The sequence below is a fragment of the Orbicella faveolata genome, unplaced genomic scaffold (assembly GCF_042242905.1).
Source record: "Orbicella faveolata isolate gen_17 unplaced genomic scaffold, um_ofav_v1 contig_13, whole genome shotgun sequence".
Classification (NCBI taxonomy): Eukaryota; Metazoa; Cnidaria; class Anthozoa; order Scleractinia; family Merulinidae; genus Orbicella; species Orbicella faveolata.
The window spans coordinates 21611588-21626900 of NW_028301540.1; the positions used below are offsets into that span (position 1 = coordinate 21611588).

Below are 15313 nucleotides of genomic sequence, written 5' to 3' on the forward strand. Positions count from 1 at the left end.
TGACCTTGTTAAAGGTAACAGTACCCTGTTATCGTTGCTATGTTATTTCTATCGCATAGAAGTGAAACGAATATAGAAGAAAAGGTCATAAAGCGCCAGTGCCCAACATGTTAAGTTTGCACTTCGTCACGATTAAAGAAAAAACCCCCCTTTAGACCAACCGGACTTGTTCAATGATGAAGCATCCGTCAATATGAAAGAAAGTTACATCAACAAGACACAGCGACCCCGGCATATTAACGTAAATAATAGATCTTGCAGAGAAAACTTTTAGAATATTACATCTTTAAATATTTATAATAAACACCAAGAGTTAGCTTTTAAAACAATCGTTACGAGCAATGGGAATACCAGTTCAGTCATGCCCTTTCGATTTACGGCTGTCTCCATGGAAACTTGGGAAAGTTAACCTCTCATCCTAACCGTACGTGGACACACACGACATAATTTAAAAAAAGTTTTCACCAGGTAATAACAGCGCTACAATGGGCAAAACTGATTTTATTTCCGTGTCAATGGTTTGAAATAGAGAAGTGAAATATTACATTTACAGTACAACACAGTTTAAGTTCAAGTTCCAAAGCTGTTTACGTTGTTTCAATGGAAATAGTCTTTATCCGCGTAGTCACGCAGTTGTCACGCAACTTTACTCTCCTCTGGTAGAAACGTCCCATGACGACCAAATGACGGCTGGTGAGAATTTTCCATTTACAACACATTTATAGAAATTTCGGTTGAATTGTAAATGGAAACGGAACAACGCCAAATGAATGTCAGTGCTGGAGGCTAACTGGCATCCCGACTTCTAATTTCTTTTTCGCGGGGGAGACTGTTCCTCAACCTTGCAGGTTGAATGTCAACAAATCAGACTCCACTGCCCAAAAGGGTTAAAATATCGACTATACTTTAAAAACGATTACAAATAATAGCTTCATATTAAATGTTCTTACAATTTTAGACGAAAAAAATACTTGCAACAGCGTTAGCCATTTCAATGCATACCATATATTCACATATTGTTTTTGTAAAAGTTGTCGTTTCTTCTTGATGAAACGCTGTTTTAGTTTTGTTAAATATTAACAAGGACATGTAACATGTTCCTCGTACATTATCTGTTCAGCGAAACTAACAGTGTTGCAATAAGGAAGGTTAAGTTAAGGATCCGATGAACCTCTGAGATGGCTCATTGGTGCTGGTACTTGCCCTAGTATCTATAGCATGAACAGACCATATTCGCATTCTCGGTATTGGACTGGAACTAGCTTGCAACTGACGTTAATGCGGGGAGTCTTTTCAAATGTAAATAACATTTCTCTCTTTTTAATGATACTCCCCGGCATCAGCCAGCAAGCTAGTTCCAGTCCAACACTGAGAATATGAATATTGTTTATTGAGGTAACCAGCAGTATTGCTAACATCCCCCGCCCCTCGGATGAGATGTTAGTCTATCGCAGGTTACCTCCTATTTGGTTAGGCTTTCCCAACTGCTCAGTTACTGAACACGTCATTTGTTGTCAGAGGAAGGAAACAGAACACAACATTCGTTGCAACAACGAACCACTAACTCCACAAAGCAAAGAGCCTGGGGACAAAGAGATTCAAAGTACTACACCTAACCTAAAAGCAATATTACAATATGTAATGTGTCACATTCTCACTTTTTGAGTGGTTCTTACTTATGATCAATTGGAGGACAGACGCATGGATGACGTCATTAACATTTTTGGCTTGTTTGTTTCTTTATCATATAAAACAAACAGATCCCATGTTGCCGTGTGTCTGTTCAAAAATTGACTGTCGATCACTGGATAAGCAAGATATTTACCTTGCGACCGGTAAACATCCCTCACCGACCAACGCCATCGAGCTAATTTCTAAAATTTCAATGTGACAAATTGAATTGCAACAGTAAAAAAAAATGTGTGATGCTATTATTAAATAATACGATAAAATATGAGGATCCTCATATACGATTCGCTCAAATGCGAAAGATACGTCACGAGTATAATTTGTAAATCACACCAATGGATGTTTAATAAGCACGAGTGTCCTAAACGTTCATATTTTGTCCACTGAAGTGTCTTTGTATAAGCATATTCAGCATTCTGTTTGGAGTCAGAGCGGTATTCTTCAGAGGAGCATTTGTCATTGGACTTGTTGAACGTCCAGATGTCAGCCACTCGTCTATGGAGGCACGTTCGTATGTGTAACCATCTTACAAGACAAAAAATGGAATTAAAAAAATTAAACCAGCCGACTTATTGACTGTCTTCACTGACTGACTGACCAACTATAATGGGCGGAAAGAAGGACGAAGAGACGGATGGACGGACAGACGAACAGACGGACTGACTTTCTGAGCTGAGTAAGGTCAACTGACCCTACTGATAGGCTGTTCAACGATCTTATTGGCCAGTTCACCAAGTGACTGACTGACCGACTAATGGACGGCGAGACAGATGGGCAGATGGATGGACATACAGACTGGCTAACTGACTTGACTAAGATCGACTGACCCAGCTGATAGCCTGATCGACCATCTGATTGGCCAGTTAACCAAGTGACTGACAGACCAAAACAGTGACTGCTGATGGACTAAGACAATGCTGCACTGAAAGACTGACGTACGGATTGACTGACGGCCACTTGACAGATTGATAGACTCCATGACTGACATGACTGATTAATCAACCAACCAACCACACTGACAACTGACTGACTGATTGACTTCACTAACTATTTAAGAGCATAACAATCATACAAGCTCGTTAAGAATCAAAAACAAGAAACACTGTCCAACAACCATTTGAAAAATAAAAACTCGCTAAAAAGAATCATAAGTGATTTAACTTTAAAATGTGATTAAAACTTTTCAACTTAAATACGAGACACATGAAAAAAGAGTATACTGCAATAACCCAATTTGCAAATCCTACAAAATGTGCCAACCTGCTGCAATGACTGGGTCAGACATGATGTCTCGTGTTATAGGACACAGGAATTCATCTGGAATGTCCTCCTCTAGCTCCTCTTTCTTGATATCTTTTATTGTTCGCAAGATCTTATTGCGGTGACCAGCTGGACCTGAAGTTGTGAACATGTCAAAACAATCATAATAAACCTGTGTTTGAATGTCATAATCAGTGGTCACTTCAATTTAGGACTCTTATCTGTCATCGCTTAGGGGTTCAGTATTTTTCTGACAATAATTTTTGGAATTTGATATCTGGCCCCTTAATAGGAGGTGGCTGCTTAATAGGGGTTAGACTGTAGCTCTGAAATATCAACCTGGCATAATAATCACATCCTATCCTCAGGAATGACTAAGAAGGTGGAACTGGATAAACCATGCCCCTTGAGAGAGCCTGCAAGCAACATCACCACAGAAGCCTAGCACTGGAAACCAACAGGAACACGCAAGAGCGGGCGGCCCAGGCTGTCATGGCAACCGTCAGCCAAAAAAGAATTGAGAGAAAGACTGAGCCTCACCTGGGGTGAGGCTGCAAAGACCGCATGGGGACCTTATGCGCCACATGGTGCAGAGAGGCCAAAGTAAGTAGGTAAGTACCCTTAGGAACTGTCAGTGCATGTACGTGTGAATTCGTTAAGTAGCTGTTTCAGTAATCAGCATATAATTTCTCAACAAAATGTCAACACAAAGTAACCGGGCAGGTTGTGAGAAAAACGCGACTGAAACTGTTGAAGAACTTTAAAAAGTTCTCCCTAAACAATATTACTTTCAATATATATAAACTACTGAAGACAAATCAAAATGAACTCAAATGACCATCCAGCTTGTTCCTCACCTATCCCAAGGTCTGATGCTAGTACTTCGCCAGTCATGTTGGACAGTTCCACACCATCAATGGCATTTTCACGGAATGATTCACAGTACAATTCAAGGTCCAGTGACATTAGCCAGCTGCAAACCTCCTCAACACTCCAAGTCACAAGTTTCTTTCTCTGTTTCTTTGGTTCCTTATAAGAAAAATGGACGCTTTTTTAAAAGAAAAGGAAGACAAAGACACATGCATGCAAGGTAACTTGTCAGCGTACCTCAGTCTTTGCTTTAAAGAACAAATCAAACAGGATGTCAAGTGAACATAGTCAAACTAAAGTGAAACAAAAACATAAATATTGAACATGCAAAACAATTTTTGCAACTGCGCAGTCGAACATGTCAATTTCTAACAAGTGAAGACATTACAGTTTACTACATTTTGTTTCTTGACACAGTGAGAAGTACAAACAACATAGTATTAATTAATTGATTTCAACTTGACTGTACTGCTGTTTGTACATGGTCTAAATGTATGCCACTGAAGAAACTCTGAGTTTTTCTAAGTTACTGATGACAGTTAATAACATTATCACTTTAATAAGGCAAAGGATCCTGATTGATTAGTTTGAATAATTTTAGGAAACTTCTTCATACTGAGACCATAACAATAGTTACCATACTCCATTGATCGCATCAATATTTCTTTTTTTTTTTAACACAGTCAGTGTCCCTTAAATTACCTGAGGTTCTTGTTTTTGCAGTGGTGGTACCTGTACGGTCTCCCTTGCACCACAATATCTGCCTGATTGGTCCAGTTCACCTTTAAAAAAACATTTATCATAATTTAAAAACTTCATCAACCTTTTTTTTAAGTCAGGCACAAAATAATCATTAAACCACTGTCCCTCCCTTACAGAGTCAAAATGGTCAATAGAACCTTGAAACAATGGCAACGTAAATTTAACAAAGGTCCTGGTACAGTTTTACACCCAGATTCCCTGTCTTGCATCAGTATTCCATGTAGCATTTCAACATTAACACATCAGTATCAGTCTGTAAGTAAAATGTAACTGATCAGCAAATAACCAGAAAGTGGAACACAGGTTTGAATGCTGTAAGGACTCATATTCTGGTGATTATACTGATTGTTTCCTTGAATTCCAATAAAACCTTTCTAAATGGGTGCTGTATTGCACAAACATTTCTTCCAAACAATTTAAAACACTTCACGTCATTTAAAGCTATTCATACTTCTTACAACAAAGCTAAAACTAACCACTTGAAGTAAGACAAACTTTCCATAGCTTCACTGTTCTGTCGTTGGATCCTGTAGCTAGCCAGTTACCATCCAAAGAAAAAGTACAGCAAGTAATATACCTGGAAGAGTAATTAAATCAACATTTTAATATAAATATCACCTCTGACATATATAGCAGAATGTCATGACATTTTTATAAGAAACTTTATGACATGTAAAGTTCTGAAAGTAATGACTCCCTGCAACAGATCCTCCATAAGTAGCAATACACTGACTGGTTGTCAGCATATATCCTCAAAAAGTGAACCCTCAAAACTAGGGGCCTCAAATCCAAGTTACCTTATTATGAGAAACAAAGGAAATAACAGATAACTTAAGTTGTAACATAACAACCCTTATTCCAATGTCAGTATGTTACTATGTTTTTGATAAAATGTGACATTTTTCCAACAAGATTTATCATTTCTGCTAGATACGTAAAACACCTTATTTTGAATAAGATGAGCTGAACAACAAAGGTTATGCATTTAGCTTAACCAAAGTGGCAACCCCACAAGACTTGCAGCCCTCCAAAAGAAGCAATTATACAAAAAATGCTGATAAATCCAAAAGTACAGAAACCAGTGAGAGGTGTTACTTCAGAACTTCAAAGTGAACCTCAAGCAGCCCAAAGGGCCACTAAGCAGAACACCAACTTATCATAATCAGACGCTCCGCTTTTAGGCTTGGCTAAATCTATATATTAGGTGTAATTATCAGGTTCAGTGAAAACTGAAATGTATTTCAAAGTCCTAGCATGTTTATTTTCCATTCAAGAAATTTAACAGCAAATAACTTAATGGAAAATAAAATATGACTAGAATTTTTTCAATGATCCTTCAACAAAAAAACTAATAGTAAATTATTTCAAATACCTAGTGTGTCCATCCAGTGTTAGTAATGATACTCCCATTACCTGTGAAAGAGAGTTTTACGCAATTACTCTAAACTCAATTAGTCACCTCATTCTGCAGGTAGCTAGAACATAGATAGATTCCAGGGCTGTTGATAAGGGCTGTAACCCACAACACTTGTTGCAGCTGACTATGTTTGATGGACCCTTGATGTTACTGGTGAACTGGCCCGTAGTTGATACAATTCACCCATAAAGTAGCAAGCTTGCTACGGATGTGAAGATCAAGGCTACAAGTGAATTAAAACTTAATGACAGCCCTGTTAGATCTTTTGCATGTTACACCTTTTGCCACAAAGGTCAAGCAATCAATCATCATATCTATCTCAACAGAACCATGGTTTGTAAAAACCTAAAGTAGTCTGAAAATAACTTTCCATTAGGTGCTGTCAGTAATGCTGGCTTTGAGCACAAGATCCACAAACCAGAAAAGAAAACTGCTCTACAGCCCCTGACTTGCCAGGCTTTTGAGCAACTGGGTTGCCTAACAATTATTGCCTAAGGCAGTTATCTACATGTACACATTTTCCACAATATACCTTACACAGGTTTCATGAAGCTAGATAATGCAAGTTTAGCAGGGTATCTACCATTCTGTATACTTACTGGATCCCAGAGGATAACTAACTTGTCTGAAGATCTGAAACATAGAGATATTCAAAGTGGCACTGATTTATATATATTACATTTTTGAGAAAGATAGAAACACATGGATGACAGGTTGTTTCTTAGGAATTAAACAGAATGAACTAGTCTGTGTAAGTGAACTGACCAACATCGCGTGCAATACAAGCATCTCTCACCCATTAACAGGAAGAGAAAAAAAACAAACATTATCATACATTATACAATGTATGGTGCAAGCTCAAACAAAGAGAGCAATCATTGCTTTCCTGTCAGAATTAATACAGGAATCTCAAGATTTTAAGTGCAATTTGGAATAAATAAGCATAAGTAAATTTTTTGAATTATAACAGGTTAATTCAATTTAATTTTTATTTCAAACACAACACTAGTCATGTGATTACTTAATAATACCCTTGAAAAATGGACAAATTGCAACCTTTGGCTATGGAATACTTTTGCAGCATGCAGTGCCCATCTTTGGAAACTTCTGAAAAAATGTTAGGGGTGGTGCATGGTCCTTCAAAAACTCTGGGTCTTGCAAAATTTTAGTCAAATTTCGTGGGTCTCACAGTCTCATTTTTTTAGTGGTTACGTGTATCTCGCAGTCTCGATTTTTATACGAGGCTACACTTTTTGCACTGGAGCACTTTTTCCACTGGTGTTACACTAGAACTGCACTGCTCTTAACCAACCACAAGAAATAAATGCTTAAAGTGCATCATTAACGAGATAACAAGCCTGGTAATTGCTATAGAAGACTGAAGGCTCTAGTGGAATATTGCTATAAACTGTACATACATTCTGAGTTCCCGACAAGAATCTAACCCATGACCTCCCGAACACCGGGCGGGCGCTCTATCCACTGAGCTACGAGAACTCATGGAGAGCAAGGTCATTTAACTGAGTTCATATATGACAGGTGACCTGCATACTGCTAGGATCAACGCTATCGAAGTCATTGTGAGTAGTGATAAGTTAATAAAGATGGTAAATTTTAAGCTCAGTAATGAAATGTGAAGGTGAATTAATCAACATGACACGAGCGTGGGACAAAGAAAAATTCTCAGTCCCCGACAGGAATCGAATCCATGACCTCCCTTGCTCTCCATGAGTTTTCGTAGCTCAGTGGATAGAGCGCCCACCCAGTGTTCGGGAGGTCATGGGTTCGATTCCTGTCGGGAACTCAGAATTTTTTTTTGTCCCACACTTGTGTCATGTTGATTAATTCACCTTCACATTTCATTACCGAGCTTAAAATTCACCATCTTTATTAACTTATCAAACATAGTTTAGCACCCAAGTTGTTGCCACCATGTTATAAAGCTAGAGTTGCTCAAGGCGGTAGTGCTTCTTTCATGCTCTCCAAACTTCCTGCATGCAACCATAACTTGATATAGATGAACGAATGCTAAGCATGAACCAATTCTTTAAGAGGATATTACATGGCCACGCTGAGATAAGAAATTTCTGTCTTCAAGTGTTGAAAAATATTTCCCTTGTGAGCAGAGCAAACAAGTGAAATATTTTTCAACACGAGAAGACAAATTTTGTATCTCTAAGTAGCCATGTAATGTTCTATTTATTATATAAACACCAAAGAAATGACAAACATTTCACTTTTGCTAGAAAAGGTGCCAACTATTTTGTAACCTAGCAAAAGCTTAACAAATTGATGTCAGTTTTTTATGTGTCTGTCCTCTTATTGATGATAAATTGCATCATAACACGGTCAAAGTGGCTGTGGAACCAAGAGCCACAGGCAAGTGGTTCCACAATAACAAGACCCTAAAATGGTCAAATGCCAGGAATAAATGAGGGGAAAAGACGCCATAACTTGCTGTAAACAAAGATAAGTGAATTTTATTCAAAATGACGTGAACATTGTCAATAGCTTTTCTCGCTTTTTGATTGGCTACTTAACAAAGTCAATAAAATCTCATTGGTTAAAAAGTTTACAGTTTGACAGCTGAAAGTTAAACTTAAAAGCTTGCATAAATTAAAATTTTACCTGTCTGTACTCTTATTGATGATAAAAATGAGCTAATCAGCACACAAGAAATTAGACAGCTATTGTAAAAGATCTCTCCACTTGTGAAAATAACATGTTATTTCCACACAAGGAGATATCATGTTTTTGCGTGAACGCTCACCTGGTATTTCATTGGTGTTTATATAATAAATGTGGATATCTTCCTGGCTGAAATAGTATATTTTTTAATGGTCCTTTCCCATTAGAAAGACAGCCTTGAGAGTGTACATACCCTGACGCCAGTGTTTTGCCATTAGGAGACATGGCCACTCCATGAACCGGCCCTTGATGACCACTTAATGAACAACGTTTCCGTATATGGCACTCTTCTGAAAATGCTGAAATTAAGACATAGGAATTAATAAAACCAATAGAAAATACCAGCAAAATGAAAGAAGTAAGATGACAAGAACTACAAAACAAAACAAATTATACATGACATTGCTTTGATGTACCATTAATCTTTCCTTGGTGTCAATATCATGGCAGAATCAAAGCAGGACATGTATGGTATTAATACCTGACGCAGTGAAGATATCCCAAAGCTTCACAAGGTTGTCGTTTCCACCAGTAGCTAGCATGAAATGTGGGGCACTACCACTTGTGTCTTGAAAAGCAGGGTCTGTCAAAAAGAAAATTGAATAAGTGTAACATGTATCATTCTCTATTATTGACTGAATAACAAAAATGACTGAACAACCACTACTCTGATCTATGACTGGGGATTATGTCACAACAAGCCCCTTCTACTGTACAACCACTTAATGAAAAGTGATACCTTTGCTTCGAGGGTAAATAAAGTTTATGATGATGATGATGATGATGATGCAATCGTATCAGCTGATATGTAGCCAAAAATGACATACAGCAGTAGGCTAAGTTTGAATGACCACACAATATCCGGATTATGTGTACTAATAAAAGGAATCCACAGTTGAGTGTCAATCAATACTCTCGATAGATACCCTTGATCGACATCTCGATCGGTACTCGATTGAGACTCGGTTGACACTCAATGAACAGTCGGTTGATTGTCGACCGACTCGAGTGCATCGATCAAAATTAGTTGATTGTTGACCAACTGTTGACTGAGATGTTGATGGAGTGTCAATTGAGTCAACCAAGGTGTCAATGGAGTAGTGACTGAGTGTTGATCAAGGGTATCAATCGACACTCAGCCCTTTTGTGCTCTGTAGACATGATCCCAGTGTTCAACAAGATTGAAAAGGATAAGTGATTATTATAAACAAATTGTTGACAATCAAATCAACTGTGTCTGTTCAGTGCTTTGGAAAATAACAAGTAAATCGTCTTGAGTGCACTTCTGTATTCTACAATAACATATATCACAGTATGGATGGCAGATAACAAGGACTTCCTGACCAGGACAAAAATGTATGGGCACCATCACAATTTTGAGAATAAAGCCTGTAAGTATGTGTATGGGGAAGATCAGAGAGAATACCAGTTAAGATCATAATAATATTGGTAAAATTGCCAATTTTGGAATGGCTAGCATTTATTAAGCAACAGATGTGGGCATGCAAGTTTGAAAATTCATGAAGAGTTGCATGGAAAAAAGTTGTATACTTTGTATGGGAAGGTTTACCATCCAGCAACAAAGAAAGTTTCATGAAACTTTTTTCAAACTTTCAAACCAACATAAAATCTTACACTGAATCATTTCTGGTCTCAAATTGAAAAGCTTGCTAATCACACAAACTTTCCATTTTTTGCAACCATTCTGAGCTGTACCATATATACCTGTTTGATTGATAAGGTCATGTGATAATTTCTACAAAGGACCTCTCTAAGAAAAGTTAGAAAAATAAATTCTGCAAGACCTACTGTATGCTACTGAGTTAAGAACTGCATCCTTCAATAACATTCACAGTTATGATTAGGTATCTCAGAAAAATTCAACTTGCTTCAAATAACAACTTCCTCTGTTTAATGAAAACAGTTTAACTACATGCACTATAGCAATATACATGTATTAAGCTTACAGTCTGTGTCAAGACCAAGACGACGCAATGTAACTTGAGTCATAAATGGAGATTCCATATTCAGTACTGTAAGAAGAATTAAAAGAAACTTTATTTGTATCATGTTAGTTAAAATGAAGAGAAGAAAGAATTAGTTTAATGTGAAATCTTTAATGCAATTATTACAAGCTATTTGAGACACATCTCGCATTATTAAAATATTTCTTAGTAATAATACAATACCACATAAATATTTGTCCATTAAAAAAAACGAAAAAAAAAAGACTAACCAAGTTTAATCTTTGCTGCGTATTTTAAAATATTTAGAAGTGCTTTTTAACAAGAGTTAACTTTCAGGTAAAGACTTAGATCATTCAAAGCTTGACATAAAAGAATCCTATTCTCAAAAAATAGTTCTGATAATTATATTGTACATTATCAGTTAAAATTATCCATGGTTAAATTTGGAGCAATGATGCCTATGTTGTAGTTAAAAATTAATTTTAGATCAAGATAATTTTAAAATAGCTACTTCAATATAAAGAAAAATAGACATAAAACTAGTTTGAAATCATTTGACCTAAAATTTATTCTAAACTGAACAGAAAGTTTCAATTAGTTTTCTTTTTCAACAGGAATATCACTTTACTTGTTTAACCCTTCATACATGTTACTTTGGAAAATTTGGTTCGTAGAAAATTCAGAGTTAGACATTGCTCTATTATTATTATAAATATTAGACTTCATAAGATAGGAAATGACTTTTAAAATGGCTTTGGTAATATCTTCTTGATAATTAAGTGTATTGACACTGAAAGAGAAGTTAGATGTTTACCTACTAGAGCCCTGTCTGTTCCCAAAAAAAGTATTCTTGGGGAGACCATTACTTGACCTGGGCTTGATGCCAACAGTTGTTACAACTTGTAGCACAATGTGAGAATTCTTCAAAGCCAGTTCAACTCAAGGTGCAACTTACCTGGTCACATCGGTGACAAAAATATGGGTGTTTGAGGATTCACTATGTGCTTTTATCCAGTCAGAAAAAGATCTCAAAAGATTCTAAAGCTAGTGTCAGTCAGTGCCAGAAGTAGTTTTATTACAGGTGTGGGGGTGACAAATACTAGAAGTATTTGAGACTTTGTGAGATGGTTAGACCAATACATGAAGGTAAATGTATTTTTAATAATTCTCTTTCTCATAAGCCCAGCTTTCTCATTGATGTAGAAGTAATAAAAACCTTGAAAGGGTGTCATAAAAACAGCTGAGATGGTAAGACCCAGGAAAGGAAGGTCTAGGAGTACTGCTACATACAATACTCCCCTTGGAAGGGATGCTAGTCTACAAATCACACACTAGAATTTAGCCATATTTCCCAAGCATTCACTGCCACCCATTTATAGCTGTTTTGAGAAATGTTACCATACAGAAATTAAAATCCTATCCAACAGTGATATTATGGGAGGTGGCAGTTCACTTTTATTTCAAGGGAGTTCAATAGGCAATGAGAGCATCAATCCCAACAAGCACAGTTATTTCTCTGGCCATCATGTTGAAACTCTTAAAACTGTGATATACAAAGCTGAACTACCACTGCCTATAATAGTGATGCTGATGTTTCCAAGACTCAAATATCAAATAGGTCATATTTGTATTCACGGTATTAGACGATTAATGACGATTATTAACGATTAAAAGAGATTAATGTCATTTGCATCTAAAAAGACTCCCTGCATTAGCCTCACTTGCAAGCTAGTAGTTCTAATCCAGTACCAAGAATATGAATACGACCTATTTCAAAGTGTCCATGACTGGCAGACTGGCTTCTAAAATTCACTGACACCAAGACAACATTCTTTGTGCCTTATTTTGAGTTCAGATCATTTAAATAAGAAAGACACCAAGAAATAATTACATGTAAGCATTCATATTGCTTTGTTTGGCGCATCCACCTTATGCCACTTACCAACACTTTATACCACACAAAATTTCACCCATTGGAAAGTGAAATGTGAAATAATTTACTATCATAGAAACTGCCTTTAGTTGGAGAAATCAACGCATTATAATCACGATGTTACACCTGCATCAGAGAACAATCTTAATAAAACCAATACAATGACATAGTGCAATGAAACCACTATAACTGAATACATGTATCTAAAACACTGGATTTTATGACCATGAGTTAGTTGGCTAAAAATTATCTAATACTATAGGGAAGCACCTGAATGTGGGGAAACAATAGTCACATCCAGCCATTCTAAAGTGAATGGTTTTATCACATTCTTATCTCAAGTTTGTGAAAACACGTCATTAATAAATAACCAACTTAACAAAAGGAAATAAATTTATCTAACGAGACAACTAGTCTAATATGGAAGGACTGTGACGTACATGTATTGACAACCTTTCTTTGACTTCTTGATTGAATTTTCTGGCGACAAGAAGCTACAAGAAGCAAGCGTCCGGGAGCAAGCGTCCGTGTTTTCAATAAAATCTAACATTTCGGTTTTTTTACGATGGACTATTTGGGCTGAAATAGTATTGAGCAGAATACGTTTATTCACAAATGAGTACAATACTTAGCTTAAGTTTCAGCTTAGGAAGTTAAGTTATAAATTATACCTTAATAATATTTGGGTCAAAAAGAAATGTCTAGAATTGACCTTTTAACAACACCAGTTACCACAAATCGAAGAACAGTGAATGGCACTTACTAGCTGATCCAAAAGTGGGCGAAAAACAACAATCTGCAACTCCCATATCATGGCCTTCTGCATACAACTTCATCAACTTTCCACTCTGGGCATCCCAGACGCACAAATCTCCCATACTTGTTCCTGTTATTATATGCAAGCTATCTGGCGTAAAGCAACAAGTCAGTACACTACTTTCCAGTCTTTCCACGCACCGGATAAGCTTTCTCGAGGAAACATCCCAAATACAAAACGTTTCATCTGCGGAGCCGGTCACAAGAAATCGAGAGTTCGGCGAGAAGCGACAAACGCGAACACCGCTTTTGTGCCCCTGAAGAACAGCGATCACAGAGCCTGTGTTAACATCCCAAAGGTGAACATTACAGTCTGTCGAGGCTGTAGCGAGTAAAGTTCCAAACGGCGAAAAACGGCAAGAATTAACCCCGTACGAATGCCCAAGCAAAGGTGATATAGAGACTTCACTTCCATCCTCGATGTTCCACAGTCGCACGGTTTTATCGCCAGAACTGGAGGCTAAAACTTTGCTGTTAGGCGAAAAACTGCATGACGTGACGTCTGTGGCATGCTTTGAGAAGGTGTTAACTAACACAGCCATTTGTAAGCACGAAACAGCTACATTTTAGGCAAATACAGAGTTCTTCAAGGTGTCTATGACTATTCGCGATGACCAAAATAGATGGAGGTCGCAAATTACGTCACTCGACACAAATACGAGCTACGCCGACTGTAACCGATGAGTAGCCGATGAGCATCCGAAAATAGACTTGTTCCCAGTCTCTACTGAAATGACTCCTCATGATGACTCGTCAAGAAATTATGGCCTGTTTACAAGGAGAGAGGGTTACCCTAGCACTCACACATTTCCTTTTTTTTTTCCTTCGTCGTGTTTACAAGGCAGCCAGGGTTACCCGGGTAGGCAGATTACCCGGGTAGGCAGGTAACCCTATCTACGTGCTAGGGTTATGGCAGGCGGGTTAACTTTTTCCCTTGTAAATACTCCAGGTAGGGTTAACCCGCCCACCCGGGTTAACTTTCTATTTGTTTCCAGACCCTTTGAGTGTAACCGGGTTGTAGGGTTACCTAGGCTCGATTTCCACCGCTTTCTCGAGTCCGGTCTACGTTCCCCGTGAGTTCGGGGGAGGAGCGCGGGCTCCTTTCCCGAACAGCGGCTGGTTATCGAGCCTAAGGGTTACCCTACCTGTGAAATTTTGCTTGAGCTAAGAAGGGATCAAGGGGGAAGCGTTTTTTTTTTTTGTTTTTTGTTTTTTTTTTTTCTTGCTTGCTTGCCCTGCCGGCTTTTCTTCCTTCTGCGATTTTTTTTTCCCAAAATAAGGGGGGAGCTGGGCCTCGCGGGTCCCTCCTCCAGATCCGCCACTGACACTTTGCTGAAACATAGCTTAAGTTACGCCTACAAAACCCGAATTCCAGGTAGAGTGAACTTGAAATGTATCTGTGAAAACGATACTTCAGTACTGTATCCTCAAGGTAGGGAGGGGTCTGCTAAATCTGCGAGCCAGCGAGCCATGCGAGCCACGGTGTGAGCCATGCGAGTCATGCGAGTCATGCGAGTCATGCGAGTCATGCGAGCCATTTATGCGAGTATTTTTTTTTTCTTCAACTGGTCTGAGAGGTCGTCGACTTTTCGCCAAGAAACATAGATCTCGCGCCCGACTATCACTAAACTATCGCTATAAACCGCTCGCCCGCCATCTTGAAAGTGGAGATGACCCTGGGGACGAGTATAAACGGTACAACCTCGCTCCTAGGGTACTCTCTCTTTTCGGGCCTGGGAAATTAATTTTAAATAAAAATTTAGCTACAAAAGTGCCTACAATTGAAATATTCCCAAAAGAAAATCCTAATCTCGCTTCGGTTACCGGAACTATTGCTGGTGCGGCAAATATGAAAAATGCTCTAAACATCTGCACATCGTGCCAAGTCTTGCGTCATAGTAATGGCTACCC

General features: G+C 38.0%; 1 protein-coding gene across 2 annotated transcripts; it reads right to left on the reverse strand.

Moving 5' to 3' along the window:
* Positions 1-481: 481 nt before the first annotated feature.
* LOC110049469 (WD repeat, SAM and U-box domain-containing protein 1-like) lies at positions 482-14040 on the reverse strand. Of its 2 annotated transcripts, XM_089285068.1 has the most exons (11): positions 13350-14040; positions 10654-10719; positions 9168-9269; positions 8880-8985; positions 6598-6631; positions 5954-5994; positions 5058-5158; positions 4522-4601; positions 3807-3978; positions 2950-3084; positions 482-2214 (listed from the first exon to the last, which is right to left on the reverse strand). In XM_089285068.1, the coding sequence occupies exons 1-11, from the start codon at positions 13942-13944 to the stop codon at positions 2051-2053; spliced, it is 1596 nt and encodes a 531-aa protein (XP_089141194.1). In that variant the 5' UTR covers positions 13945-14040; the 3' UTR covers positions 482-2050. The 2 variants fall into 2 exon arrangements, with proteins under 2 accessions (XP_089141194.1, XP_089141195.1); XM_089285069.1 differs by lacking the exon at positions 10654-10719.
* Between the last annotated feature and the right edge of the window lie 1273 nt (positions 14041-15313).